This window comes from Coregonus clupeaformis, chromosome 18 (genome assembly GCF_020615455.1).
Source record: "Coregonus clupeaformis isolate EN_2021a chromosome 18, ASM2061545v1, whole genome shotgun sequence".
Lineage (NCBI taxonomy): Eukaryota > Metazoa > Chordata > Actinopteri > Salmoniformes > Salmonidae > Coregonus > Coregonus clupeaformis.
In genome coordinates, this window is record NC_059209.1 from 49,663,280 (window position 1) to 49,678,388 (window position 15,109).

General features: G+C 42.4%; 1 protein-coding gene across 2 annotated transcripts in view; it reads left to right on the forward strand.

Annotated features, from left to right (window-relative positions):
• The window catches only part of LOC121530921 (MLX interacting protein), a 52,927-nt gene extending 40,726 nt beyond the window's left edge, over positions 1-12,201 (forward strand). For both annotated transcript variants that reach the window (XM_041836296.2, XM_045226908.1), the window contains exons 8-17: positions 2,023-2,117; positions 2,278-2,890; positions 3,292-3,398; positions 3,517-3,589; positions 3,693-3,808; positions 3,986-4,093; positions 4,405-4,532; positions 5,448-5,571; positions 8,286-8,415; positions 9,061-12,201. In XM_041836296.2, the coding sequence (XP_041692230.2) occupies positions 2,023-2,117; positions 2,278-2,890; positions 3,292-3,398; positions 3,517-3,589; positions 3,693-3,808; positions 3,986-4,093; positions 4,405-4,532; positions 5,448-5,571; positions 8,286-8,415; positions 9,061-9,182 (1,616 nt within the window). In that variant the 3' untranslated portion in view covers positions 9,183-12,201. The remainder of the gene's footprint in view (positions 1-2,022; positions 2,118-2,277; positions 2,891-3,291; positions 3,399-3,516; positions 3,590-3,692; positions 3,809-3,985; positions 4,094-4,404; positions 4,533-5,447; positions 5,572-8,285; positions 8,416-9,060) is intronic.
• Positions 12,202-15,109: the final 2,908 nt, after the last annotated feature.

The window sequence follows — 15,109 nt, forward strand, 5'->3', positions numbered from 1 at the left end:
TACAATCTATCTGCAATATTAAGCTGATCCACCCCCCCCAAAAAAATAAGTTCCCTTCACTGGAACTAAGGGGCCTAGCCCGAACCATGAAAAACAGCCCCAGACCATTATTCCTCCTCCACCAAACTTTACAGTTGGCACTATGCATTCGGGCAGGTAGCGTTCTCCTGGCATCCGCCAAACCCAGATTCGTCCATCAGACTGCCAGATGGTGAAGCGTGATTCATCACTCCAGAGAATGCGTTTCCACTGCTCCAGAGTTCAATGGCGGCGAGCTTTACACCACTCCAGCCGACGCTTGGCATTTTGCATGGTGATCTTAAGCTTGTGTTCGGCCATGGAAACCCATTTCATGAAGCTCCCGACGAACAGTTGTTGTGCTGATGTTGCTTCCAGAGGCAGTTTGGAACTCGGTAGTGAGTGTTGCAACCGAGGACAGACGATTTTTACGCACTACACGCTACAGCACTCAGCGGTCCCGTTCTGTGAGCTTGTATGGCCAACCACTTCGCGGCTGAGCCGTTGTTTCTCCAGGACGTTTCCGCTTCGCAATAATAGCACTGCAGACTAGTCTTGTGAGGCCTGTGGGCATCCTAGAGCGAAACAACCAACATGCATCTGTTCGTAAGAGTCTCACCTTTGCACAGTGTTTAGCCCAAACTGTTTGGACACTACAGACAGAAGTTGGCAGGTCGGCTGTACCGACTTCAGACGAGTCGCAAGACGCTTGTGGGGGTCGTAGAGCAAGAAAGGAGAACACCATTGTGTTCGTGAGAGTCTCATCTTTCCATAGAGGGGTCATAGTTTATAGCCAAATCGTTTGGACGCTATAGCCAATTTTGTGAGAAGATCGATTTTCGGGATGTCTCATGGTCTCACCGCTCTGTCACCTTTCACTGCTGATGCGGAAGTGTGACATAGGCGGATGCGTTGGAATGAGACGCATCCCATGCAAAAAAAACATATCCCTAGCTGAAACTGACTGATTTTTATGGGGATGTTGTATTATGCTAATTAGAATTCCTCGGGGGTGCGGACATCGACCTTAGGGGCTTAAGCGCAAAAATTGATTTAATAACCATCATATCTAAATAAACTTGGAGTCACGCGATGATATGGTTTGTGGTCCTCCCAATACGACTCGGGAAACCCAAGCAGTTTATTAGGCTACAGATGAAATAAGTTATGATGAACTTCACGGGGTGGTGAAAGTGCACAGTGATGAGCTTGATGCTCTTTTCCATTAAATATCAAGGGTCTTATTCTGGTGACATGATGATCAATGCTTGACTGGCGTTTGAGAAATAAAAATATTCTTGCTCTTATCCATAATAATCTCATCATGTAGACTAGCCTACCCACACTGTATCTGTGAGCTGTTGGCTAGAATGCACATGCCAAGACCAAAATAGGCACATTTGCTAGTTAACGCAAGTTTTTGTGACAAAACTATCGGTTGAGTTGAAAATGCGATGGAAATACATTGAACATTTCATTTTATTTGGTAAAATTTTTTGTGTGCACTACCTCATCACACACTAATTTTTATCAGCAACAAGTCCGTTTGGTGTGAAAAACACCACTGGTGGGAAAATGCGAATTTTTTCGCCAATTGGTTAGAAACCAGTAGTTTAAATTGATAGAGTTAATTCTTTTGTGAAACAACTTTGTGCCAGAAGAGAAAGAGGACCAAAATAAATGTTTCAACCAAGTGAGTTTGTTGGTAAAATACAGCCTCATTATCTACACAACAGTGCCCCCACCATGACGCAAGGAATGATACGTTCCATCTCAAAATGTGAGCAGAGAAAATCTGCACTGCAAGCACCGTAGGCTGCCCATTTTGTGACAATAAACACAAAAGCATTCACGTACTGCGTTGCGCTCCGAATCGTTGCGTATAGTCTGCCGAACCTCTTAGTCCCGTCCAGTAACTGTAATACAGCAGGTGGCATATCCTAACACTTATGTTGGTAGAGTGAATGTTATACTAATTATAACTAACCTAGAGACTTCTTCCAGACTTATTTCACAGCCTCCGTCAGCCCATCTTCCCCTCTGCTTCCCTCACTGCCTCATCCGTCACTCCTCTACCCAGCAGCAGCTCTCAATCCCAGGTAAACCCCAACCCTAGGCCAAGTCCCTGTGAACCTCAGCCCTAACACAACCCCAGACCTAAAACACTCCTGCCTTTATTCTTAGATGTTTTTACACCATCTTACTAACTGATAACATTATAAATATGCTTTCTTTTCTCCTGTCCTTGTGACTTGACAGGGCCTGCTACTCTCCTCCATGCACCTCTCAGCTGACCTACCATCCATCAGTCATGACCACAGACTCATCGTCTCCCCAGTCCCCCTGCCTATCTCCTCCCTCATGGCCAATCAAACCAGTGGGACCGGTGGAGGTTCCTCCTATGTACAGAACTACATGCCTCTGTTCACTGCGTCAGTGCCCCCTAGTGGTCAGGCTGGAGGCTCCTCCCTCATGCAACCCTCAGCCCCTCCCACACTGCCACACACCCAGCCCTGCCAGGGTGCTGTCACTGCAACATCAGTAGCCCCCCCACCCCTGGACGATGCCACAAGCCTGGACGGTTCCCCACCCCCATCTGTCATCACACACACAGCCTCCTCCACTGTTACACCCAGTGAGGCTGCCACCACCTTCAGTCAGGGCTCTGAGCTCAGCTCCCTGACCCGGGCTCCTCCTCCACCACCACCCCCCCTCCAGCCTCTGGCACCCTCACCTGCCATCCCCCTCCATCACCCCCAGACTTTCGCCCTGCCCAGACCCATCCAGCCTTCTTGCCCCAACAAAAAGACATGCCATGTGCAAAGGATTGTTCCTGCCAATCCCATCCCCTCATCTCACCTCATCCTAACAAGTGAGTTAATCACATCCCAAACTATTTAATTGTTGATGGATGATAATGGTGTATTGATGTAATATTGAATGAATGCATGCCTAGCAGGTGCTACCCCCCAAAACACTACCACATAGATACAATAGTAATTATTGAAGTGGGGGATTACTGCTCCACTAGAGAGCTATCTCATATTGTGATCTCACCACAAGGTGGCAATACTGTTTCTCATTTTTATAGTCAGTCACTATTGTAATGAAAAACAGAATGAAACCTAGTAAATGTTTGCAGGCAATTCAGCCCAAATGATCCTAGCAAAGATCATCAATGACATCCAAGCTCAATATTAGAGATGAAATAAATGAGAGAAAATCAGCATTTATTCTGTGATGGTTGTAATGTCAAAGGTTTTGCTGTCTCAGCCCCCTTCCCAGGGCATACCAGTGCAGTGATTGTTACTCCAACTCCCCTGAAAGCAGACGTGGTTCCCTCAACTGGCGTGGTCATCGCCTCCTCAAGCCTATCAAGGGTAAGACCATGTCTGCTCTGAAGTGCCTCCCTTACTTTCATCTGAACCCAGTTTTATGTACGTTCGTTTTCATTTCATTTGTGTTTTATTTCTACCCATCCCTCTATCTCTCTCTCAGGCTCCTGGATTTCATATCCTTCCACAGACTCCGAAGTCTCCCCAGCTCATTATCAGTAAAGAGGACTGTACTGGTGAGAGTGACATATGCATACAGGATGTGGCATGGTAACACATGCATACACATTGTTTTGGAATGTTTACAGCACTGTTCTGCTTTCCATCTGTTTCTCCCAGGGCATGAGGAGCGTGGCTCAGGTCAGGGGTCACCGTGTGGGTCAGAGCAGGTCTCCAGTCCTCAGTCTCCCCTCAGCAGCAGCAGCACAGCCCTCTCCAAGAACGAGTCCAACCAGGTAACAGCAGCCCACCCGCCTGCCTGCTACTCTCTCTCTCTCGTGTCTGTTTCCTTGACTGTGTATAACTCCAGCTTTTTCAAGCAGGTCCGGTGTTGCGTGTGCCTGCCGTAGAAGCGTTGCAAACTCTGATCATTGTGATGATGTGTGTCTCTGTTCTCTCACTGTCTGTTCCAGAGCCGTAGGGTGACCCATATCACTGCTGAACAGAAGAGGCGCTTTAACATCAACATTGGCTTCAAAACGCTGAGCAGCCTGGTTCCCACTCTCAAGTCCCAGTCCAATGTAAAGCCATTATATCTGTCTGTTGTCTGTCTACTGAGTCATCATACTCATATCTTCCAGATCTAGCTTTTGATGGCTTTTATTGAAAGATCATTTCAGAAGCATTGTGTATGCACATTGCACATCCAGATATTTTCAGGTGCAGGGTACAAATAATAAAGTAATGGAAGAAAGATGGATACCCTCACACTGTTAAATGCTCCAACATGCAACCCAAAGCTTTTATTTAAACTATAAAAAAAGAAAAAAGACATACATTTCTCCATGACCTTCCCAATATCGCCAACCATTCTTGTTGTGTTTAATACCAGATCAGTAATGCGGCCACGCTGCAGAAGACAGTGGACTACATTGCGAAGCTGCAGCAGGAGAGGCAGCAAATGCAGGAAGAGACCAAGAGGCTACGGGAGGAGATTGAGGAGATCAATGCCTCCATAAAGTACGTACTGCCTCACTGTTATGTTATCTCGCTCCTCTTGAGGAGACGGTTTCAGTATTGGTACACAGCAATATATAGGGTGTCCAATCAAAATCTTTTGACCAATGGGAAAAATTATATGTTAATTGTGTAGATAATCCTCTAAGAAACCCAATGGTCCAAACCTCATGTCTCTTATTATAATCTGTTCAAAAGTTATTGGAGTGTTTACCCTTGTAGGATGGCCAGAAATAGGGTGACTAAATCAATGGAGGCCAGAGAAATTAAGTGGTAAGAAATCTGGAAAATTGCATTGCGTGCATGAATCGTCATTTTTCTTCTCGAATCCGCAGGATATAAAACAATATAGAGGTAAGATGGATATTGATTTTGAGACTTAGTATTTTCATATTTGAATATACACTTTTCATATTTATTCGACGATTTCTCACAAAAACAAGCATATCTCTGTGAAATGTCAACGGAGCACTGAACGTATACCAAGTATTTTTTTTAAATCTTCAAAGCCTTTTACATTTAATTAGGCTTGTGTCGTGCTAATTTAGCTTTTTGTGACCCGCGGAAACAACTTTTGAAGACAACGACCACAAAATGTAAAATCCTCTAAAGTTATTCAGAGAAACCTGCACAGCTATGTCAAGAGCTCATGGCTTATTATCGGATGTATTAGGTTCCAAAATCCGACTTTTTGGATATACTGTTAATGTTATGTTAGAGAAAGACCCCACTGAATGATTCAGAACATGAATAATCATTTTTGTCTCTCAAACATGTATTTTATAACATAAGGTAGGGAAATTTCATCACCAAAGCGCGTCTGGGCAGAGTCGGTGTACACCCTACCATATGTGATGATACCATGTGTGAGTATACATTACATAGTAATCTGATCTGTATGTTATTGCTGTGCCACAGTGTGTGTCAGGAGCAGCTGCCTGCTACGGGGGTGCCTATCACACGCCACCGATTCGACCACATGCGGGAGAAGTTTGATGAGTACGTGAAGAGCCGCACACTTCAGAACTGGAAGTTTTGGATTGTATCCTTTTTTTACCCTTAACAGTTACATTTTAACATAACTGTCATAATAATATAAGATTCAATCAGGCTACTTTTAATATTATACTGGTTCATTTTATTTAGACCAGATGGCTAGATTAGATGCTCTATATCAGCAAAGAAGAGCGATCATTTCTGACTGTTGGAAAAGCCCCCTAACCTCAGGTTTCAGACTCAGAAAGTATTCAAACCCCTTGACTTTTTTCACATTGTATTACTTTAGCCTTATTCTAAAATGGATTAAATAATTGTTTTCCCTTATCAATCTACACACTACCCCATAATGACAAAACGAAAACAGGTTTTTATAAATTTTTGCAAATTTATATAAAATAAAAAACAGATACCTTATTTACGTAAGTATTCAGACTCTTTGCCATGAGACTCGAAATTGAGCTCAGGTGCGTCCTGTTTCCATTGATCATCCTTGAGGTGTTTCTACGATGATTGGAGTCCACCTGTAGTAAATTCAATTGATTTGACATGATTTGGAAAGGCACACACCTGTCTATATAAGGTCCCACAGTTGACAGTTCATGTCAAAGCAAAAATCATGCCATGAGGTCAAAGGAATTGTCCGTAGAGCTCCGAGACAGAATTGTGTCGAGGAACAGAGCTGGGGAAGGGCACCAAAAAATGTATGCAGCATTGAAGGTCCCAAGAACATCATTCTTAAATGGAAGAAGTTTGGAACCACCAAGACTCTTCCTAGAGCTGGCCGCCCGGCCAAACTGAGCAATCGGGGAAGAGAAGGGCCTTGGTCAGGGAGGTGACAAAGAACCTGATGGTCACTCTGATAGAGCTCCAGAGTTCCTCTGTGGAGATGGGAGAACCTTCCAGAAGGACAACCATCTCTGCAGCACTCCACCAATCAGGCCTTTATGGTAGAGTGGCCAGACTGAAGCCATTCCTCAGTAAAAGGCACATGACAGCCCATTTGGAGTTTGCCAAAAGGCACTTAAAGACACTCAGACCATGAGAAACAAGATTCTCTGGTTTGATGAAGCCAAGATTGAACTCTTTGGCCTGAATGCCAAGCGTCACATCTGGAGGAAACCTGTCATCATCCCTACGGTGAAGCATGGTGGTGGCAGCATCATGCTGTGGGGATGTTTTTCAGTGACAGGGACTGGGAGACTAGTCAGGATCGAGGGAAAGATGAACGGAGCAAAGTACAGAGAGATCCTTGATGAAAACCTGCTCCAGAGCACTCAGGAACTCAGACTGGGGCGAAGGTTCACCTTCCAACAGGACAACGAGCATAAGCACACAGCCAAGACAACGCAGGAGTGGCTTCGGGACAAGTCTCTGAATGTCTGTGGCCCAGCCAGAGCCCGGACTTGAACCCGATCGAACATCTTTGGAGAGACCTGAAAAGAGCTGTGCAGCGATGCTCCCCATCCAACCTGACAGAGCTTGAGAGGATCTGCAGAGAAGAATGGGAGAAACTCCCCAAATACAGGTGTGCCATGCTTGTAGCGTCATACCCAAGAAGACTCGGCTGTAATCGCTTCCAAAGGCGCTTCAACAAAGCAATGAGTAAGAGGTCTGAATACTTATATAAATGTAATATTTCAGTATAAAAATAAAAATGTAAAAAATTATAAAAACCTGTATTTGCTTTGTCATTATGGGGTATTGTGTGTAGATTGATGAGGGGAAAAACTAAAATTAATCAATTTTAGAATAAGGCTGTAACGTAACAATGTGGAAAAAGTCAAGGGGTCTGAATACTTTCCGAATGCACTGTATGTATTAACGTAGTAAAAAGTTTAGTATTTGGTCCATTTTCCAAGCACGCAATGTCTACATCAAGCTTGTGACTCTATAAACTTGTTGGATGTATTTGCAGTTTGTTTTGGTTGTGTTTCAGATTATTGTATGTTTCTAAACACTTCTATATTAATGTGGATGCTACCATTATTATGGATAATCCTGAATGAATTGTGAATAATGATGAGTGAGAAAGTTAGAGGTACAAAGATCATACCCCCAAGACATGCTAACCTCTCACCATTACCAATAACAGGGGAGGTTAGCATTTTTGGAGGGGTATGATATTTATGCCTCTAACTTTCTCACTCATCACTATTCACGATTAATTCATGGTAGCATCCACATTCATGTAGAAGTGTTTAGAAACATATTCTATTTTTATTTACAATTAAAGTGACTCCAAAATGACACTACATTATTTACCATCAATTTCTATTGGGCACAAAATAATCTGAATCACAACCAAAACAAACTGCAAATGCATCCAACAAGTTTGTAGCCACAATATTTATGTAGTCATTGCATGCTAGGAATATATGACCAAATACTACACCTTTGACTACTTTAATACAAATATAAGTGAATTTGTCTAAATACTTTTGGTTCCCTAATATGGGGGACTATGTACAAAGTGCTGTAATTTCCAATATGAATGAAAATACCCTCAAATTAAAGCTGACAGTCTGCACTTTAACCTCATAGTCATTGTATCATTTCAAATCCAAAGTGCTGGAGTACAGAGCCAAAACAACAACAAAAGTCACTATCCAAATACTTTTGGACCTCACTGAAGGACTGTGATACCATGAGCCATCTGAGTATATCTGTCCTGTCTGTCAGTGTGAGAAAGGAATAGGATGCAAATTCAGATCTGTTTCCTCAATAGTGTGTGTTTGACCCTTGACCCACCATCCTTAGTTCAGCATCATCATTAAGCCCCTGTTTGAGTCCTTCAATGGGACGGTCTCCACCACAAGCAAAGGGGAGCTGTGTGAGACCACACTGCAATGGCTGGACCATCACTGCTCCCTGCCTGTGCTGAGGCCCAGTGAGTAAACGACACGCATCACCCCAAACCGCTCACACACACGTTGTTTTCAATTAAATGGTAGCTGTGTCAGAGTAGGACAGTGAGGAGGTGGGTAGAGAAGGCACAGCTGGCTAATGGTTCCATTATCGCATTTCACTATGATTTTGACTTGAATGACTGTCTTTCTGTAGGTGTTAGATGGTATGTGTGATGTACGCTATACTTCTTTCTTTAGAATGTATAAAAGTCCATTCCACCCCCATTTCTTTCCAAGGAAAGATTTGCTACCTGGTGTGTCATGGTCTGTCAAACACTATCACACACAATCTTTTCCCTGTCATTTATTTACAAGAAAGAACACATTCAGTCTCTTGGGCAGCCTCTGTGTGAGACACACTCTCTAAGAGAAGAGATCTCATGATATGAGGGAGGGATGTTAACGTCAGAGATTATTATCGCTGGAGACTGTTCAGTTCACTAGTTTATATTACTACGGTCTGATTAGCATGCTGTCGGAAGTAGGATCATGAGTCAGCTGCACAATCTGAAGCCCTACTGAGAGGCATGCTAGCTCCTTGTCGTTATCTTGTTTTGTGTAACTTGTTTTCACACAAAATGTCAACTGTGATGAATGTATAGCTGATTGGTCTTTCTGTTGTCCAGTGGTCCTAAGCACTCTCCGGCAGCTCAGCACGAGCACATCTGTCCTTACTGACCCCACCCTGCTGCCTGAGGAAGCCACCCAGGCTGTCACCAACACCCACAGGCACTCTGCAGACTCCTAGCCTCAGGGGAGAGGAAGCGGAAGAGGGTTTCAGATAGAGGGCATGGTCATAGTACCCTCTAGTAGAGCCCTCCACAGAGGGCCCCTACCACAAACTCCTCTAACCTCCCCAGATTGAAAAAGACCTTGAAACTACAGTATGGAAAAGCACCAGCACTAGTTTGCCTTAAAGGTAATCCAAAGAGGTTACTCTGTCTTCCACCCTATCCATTACATTCAGAACAGGACATGATGTTTAGGGTCTTTTTATGCGTGACCTTATCCAGCTCACTGACCTATCATTCCTACACCGACTGGGCTTTGCTGTCAATAACCCAGGCTCGGTGCATTACTTTGGATGATTGATACACACAACCCATAGAACAACATTTACAGCATGTTTTGAACACAGCAATAATGTAGGTGCTTATATTTGTCCTATTTCACACATCTACAAGTGTGTATTATACGTATGTGTGAATTCGAAATGTGTTTTTTGCATATCCCAACTCCACCTGGGACACCCTCGGAGGGTGGGGTCACGGCCATGGTCAGCCGTTGTAAAAGGCGACCCTGGAGCAATTAGGATTACGTGCCTTGCTCAAGGGCACATAGGCCGATTTTGTTTTCACCTTCTTGGCTCGGGGAGTCGAACTAGCGACCTTTCAGTTACTGGCCCAGAGCTTTAACCGCTAGGCAACCTGCCGCCCTCGTTGCTCTTTGTTAATGTAACCTTCAACACTGCTGATGGTGGAACTCCCAGCTTGTTTTCAGGCTCACTTCAGCAGGCAAATAACATGGCGCTTGAACCAGTTAGCGTACTTGCTCGTTTTGTTTGATCTTTTTGTTTTTATTCATCTTTTTATTTATATTATTTAAGGTATGAAACAAATAAAATGGCCTATGAACTGTCTTAAAAGGGAAATATCTGATTGGGATTCTGTTGTTTTCTCTGTTGTAGGACGATGAGTGTGGATAGACTGAGTTTGCTATCAAATAGGCTATAAAACAAACCAAAAGCTTAGCAGTGATTGGCAGTATGCTTTGAGTACCATGAATGCCTTCAACAGTAACTATTTGTTACTGCTTTTTCATTCTCATCATTCAGCTCATGTGCATCTGGTGGGATCTCAAACTCTTGCACAGTTGTCTTCTGTCCATGCAGTGGGAGGGAGGGTGTCCCAGTCCTTTGTGGCCAGACGTCCTGGGTATTCTTCCCTTTTCTTGTCTCTAATATCCTCAGATGTTAAGCCAAAGGCTATCCATGGAAAAGTATTAACCTTTCACTCAAGGAAAATGCAGCCTTTACGAATGGATCCTGAGTGGTCCGGAGACAGATGTGAAGCACTTGGGGCACACACTCACTGTACATTTAACCTCATATGCTGCAGCCTACCTTTCATTCAGTCATTTAAACAAATAAACCTTGTGTTATAGGAACATTCAAACATTATGTGGTGAATGTTGCCCTTTTCTTCTTGTTTGCTAAGGGATGCGCTGGTGAGTGTTTTATGCTATTCCCTATAACCAAACACACACAATCAGGATATTTTAAGCTGAAGACAAGCGTCAGCCATAAGCATACAGGTTACATACATAGCGTATGTATGTTATTTTTTTGTTTCTCATAATCAAGTCATGCTTATGTGCAATGCATGCTTATGACGGCCTTATGCTAGCCTTTCAAAGATGCATTTCTCTCCTCCTAATTCAGGTCTTATTTGTCTAAGGTACAGTTAAACATTATAGGCCATATTGAAATTAATGTAGAAACATACATTTTACGCCCCTCTCCTTTATTAGTCTTGGAAACACCAACCTACATTGGCACATTGTGGGAGGCATCCTGTCTGTCTAGAGAATACTCCTTTATCAGAACAGGATATACATGGATACTTTATTACTGTAACTCATGACTGTTGCAGGGTGATATTTTGTCAATTTCTTTTTTTTACAATATGTCTAGCACATTTTGTGTGTCAACACTCCTCAGGCAGTGTAATGAATTTTCTGTATTTATTACTTTGACGCACAACAACAGTTTACTTTGAATTATATCAAATCTAGCACCATTGGTTCTGTTTATTTCATAAATGTATATCTTTTCTAGGGGTTTTCTAGGGTGCTTTTCGAGAGGCCTTAGTACATGTCTTAATAACTGTGATCACCTAATGTCTACGAGTGGAGTCCCCTTTACCCAATGACTGGGATCTATATTGTTACAGATTAAGATTCTGAGCCCCACATGTACAAAATTGCCCACATCAGACAGCATGGGGGCTGATCACAACTAACATTTATCTAACATCATTCAGATCAAAAGTTGTATTTCTCTTCCATTCAAAGGGAATTGGAACTATGCAAAGACTCAAAGGGCAAGAGCAGATGGATGTCATGATGATTAAACTCTTTTTTTGTTTTTTTTTGCAAAGCAGTTACTATGTGGGAAAGTTTCCAATATTGCTCTGTCAAGAATCATGACATTGTTTAAGTTATAAAACAAGTATTAACCATTTTGTTTAAGGGAGATTTCATTTATGAGATTACTTTTTGGAAGTCCTTGTCTTTCTATGTTTGTTCGCTCTGAGATAAGTAAGTGTTGTAAATATTTTCTTTCTTGCTCTATGAAGTAAAGAAAAAAGTTTTTTTCCTACATGGGTTCTGTGTTTTTGTTGTGTACGGTGTTTTGGGTAACCTCAATATCCTACTTTCTTATGTTCCCACCGCACATGTCTAGGAAGTATGACAACTTGTACCATTTTCTGAAACATTTTTATGAATGGAACATAGTACTTTATTGCATGTTACTTAATGTGCATCAGGTACAATACATGGCATTTCCAACAATGGTTAACATTCTTGTATGACATAAACGGTAACATAATGATACAGCCAATTCTTTGACTAAAAACACAGTATGTTCAATATGTGACCCGGAACCAAATAAGTGTATTCAATAGATAAGACACTGATCAGTACACTGATGAATGAATGAAGAAATGTGGTCATAAATAAATAGATACAAAATAAATATATGAATTCATTAATAAAGCTAGACTTCAAGTAGTCACATTGTATATTACACTGTTCCTTTTACCAACCATTGTGTATAGAGGGTGAGAAGCCTCTTCACAAACATAAGAGTTTCGTGGTTGTCGTTCACATCAAAAGGGAGTTGGCACACTTCTTGGCAGTCTTGGTGGTTGCACATCCAGGATTGCAGGTCTTTGATATGTTGACAGGCCTCATTGAGTCCATTGATCACCCTCTTTTCCATGTTCAGTTTGGTAGCTTTGCTCATGTAACAAAGAAAGGCAGAAAGATGTTTTCCGGTGATCTTCTCGTTCATCTTCGGCTCCTGGATCCAGCCCACCTGGTTGGGCCCAGTATGGGGGGGAAGAATCCCGGACTGGTTCTAGTGGATTATGAAAAATAGAAATTGAAATAATTTTCTACAGTGTCAATATAATCGTCATTCATTGCATTTATGATAAAGGCAATGATTTACAGTTAATCATGTTGATCGCTTTACTTTATAAAGTTTTAGTTTCTTTAACCTTAACACGCTCAGGAAAAGGCTCCAAAACATAAACATACCAAGTAGTCCAACTCTTTTTGTCCATGATGCAACATCATATGTGTTGCCATCTGTTTCCATTGGAAGGCTGCTACTTGTGTAGTAAGGCACAGGAACAGGACAAACACTGTGGAAGAGAGCACTCAAGTTAGTCCCCAACACAACCCATATTTGACCCGTAACAGTTTATCATCAAAATGCTATTGGTCCTAAAAAGGCCATGAATATTACTACTAAAGTCACCTACACCACCCATGTTATCTTCACTGTAAGATCAAACAATATTGTGCAATGTTTTGTCTTAGAGTCTGCAGATTACATCTTTACTGTGTGTCTCCCATACATACATTCCACTCAAGCAAAACACAGTGTTAAAAATAAACGTTCAGTTCTCACCACCACAGAGTTCCATGTCAAATAGCTGTGTAGATCGGGTCAAAGTGGTGTTTGATGATGAGATTTCCAAAAGTTTAAGGGTGCAAGGGTCTTTGCTTATAAATGTGCTGGTTGAGATAAAGATCGTCCAATGTGCTTTCTTTCCTTTCCTCTTTCTTTCGAAAATGCATATCGAAATTGCTTTATTGTCATTTTTAGTTATTGTGTGAGTAATCACTACTCCCATTGAGAGTAAATGAGATGTGTCATTTGGTCAACTTGTGTGTCAGATATTGGGGCTTCCCTGACTATTCACCAGATATTGAGGCTATCCTGATTCAAAATCTAATGACATAGCATATTTGGCACAGGCTTTCTTGGGTTCTGAAAACTCAAGAAATCTCACACACAGATCAGTAAATATGATCCTGTAGAGAAATCTGTGATGTTTAATAATTTCATAAGGGCAAAGGTTGAGTGATCGTTTATTGAATATATACTGTGCCTTCGGAAAGTATTCAGACCTCCACATTTTGTTACGTTACAGCCTTATTCTAAAATGGATTAAATAAATAAAAATGATCCTCAGCAATCTACACACAATACCCCATAATGACAAAGCAAAAACAGGTTTGTATACATTTTTGCTAAATTATTACAAGTAAAAAACGGAAATATCATATTTACGTAAGTATTCAGACCCTTTCCTCAGTAATTTGTTGAAGCACCTTTGGCAGCGATTACAGCATCGAGTCTTCTTGGGTATGACTGTATAAATATTTTCTGTTGTATTTTTGACTTTATGTTTTGTTTTACCCCATATGTAACTCTGTGTTGTTGCTTTATCTTGGCCAGGTCGCAGTTGTAAATGAGAACTTGTTCTCAACTGCCTTACCTGGTTAAATAAAGGAGAAATAAAACAATATTTTTTTAAATAAAAATGACGCTACAAGCTTGGCACACCTGGATTTGGGAGTTTCTCCCATTCTTCTCTGCAGATCCTCTCAAGCTCTGTCAGGTTGAATGGGGAGCGTTGCTGCACAGCTATTTTCAGGTCTCTCCAGAGATGTTCGATCGGGTTCAAGTCCGGGATCTGGCTGGGCCACTCAAGGACATTCAGAGACTTGTCCCGAAGCCACTCCTGTGTTGTCTTGGCTGTGTGCTTAGGGTCGTTGTCCTGTTGGAAGGTGAACCTTTGCCCCAGTCTGAGGTCCTGAGCGCTCTGGAGCAGGTTTTCATCAAGGATCTCTCTGTACTTTGCTCTGTTCATCTTTGCCTCGATCCTGACTAGTCTCCCAGTCACTGCCGCTGAAAAACATCCCCACAGCATGATGCTAACACAACCATGCTTCACCGTAGGGATGGTGCCAGGTTTCCTCCAGATGTGATGCTTGGCATTCAGGCCAAAGAGTTCAATCTTGGTTTCATCAGACCAGAGAATCTTGTTTCTAGTGGTCTGAGAGTCTTTAGGTGCCTTTTGGCAAACTCCAAGCGGGCTTTCATGTTTCTTTTTTCTGAGGAGTGGCCACTACCATAAAGGCCTGATTGGTGGAGTGCTGCAGAGATGGCTGTCCTTCTGGCAGGTTCTCCCATCTCCACAGACGAACTCTGGAGCTCTGTCAGAGTGACCATCAGGTTCTTGGTCACCTCCCTGACCAAGGCCCTTCTCTCCAGATTGCTCAGTTGGGGCGGCCAGCTCTAGGAAGAGTCTTGGTGGTTCCAAACATTTTCCATTTAAGAATGATGGAGGCCGCTGTGTTCTTGGGGACCTTCAATGCTGCAGAAATGTTTTGGTACCCTTCCCCAGATCTGTGCCTTGACACAATCCTGTCTCGGAGCTCTACGGACAATTCCTTCGACCTCATGGCTTGGTGTTTGCTCTGACATGCACTGTCAACTTTGGGACTTTATATAGACAGTTGTGTGCCTTTCCAAATCATGTACAATAAATTGAATTTACCACAAGTGGACTCCAATCAAGTTGTAGAAACATCTCA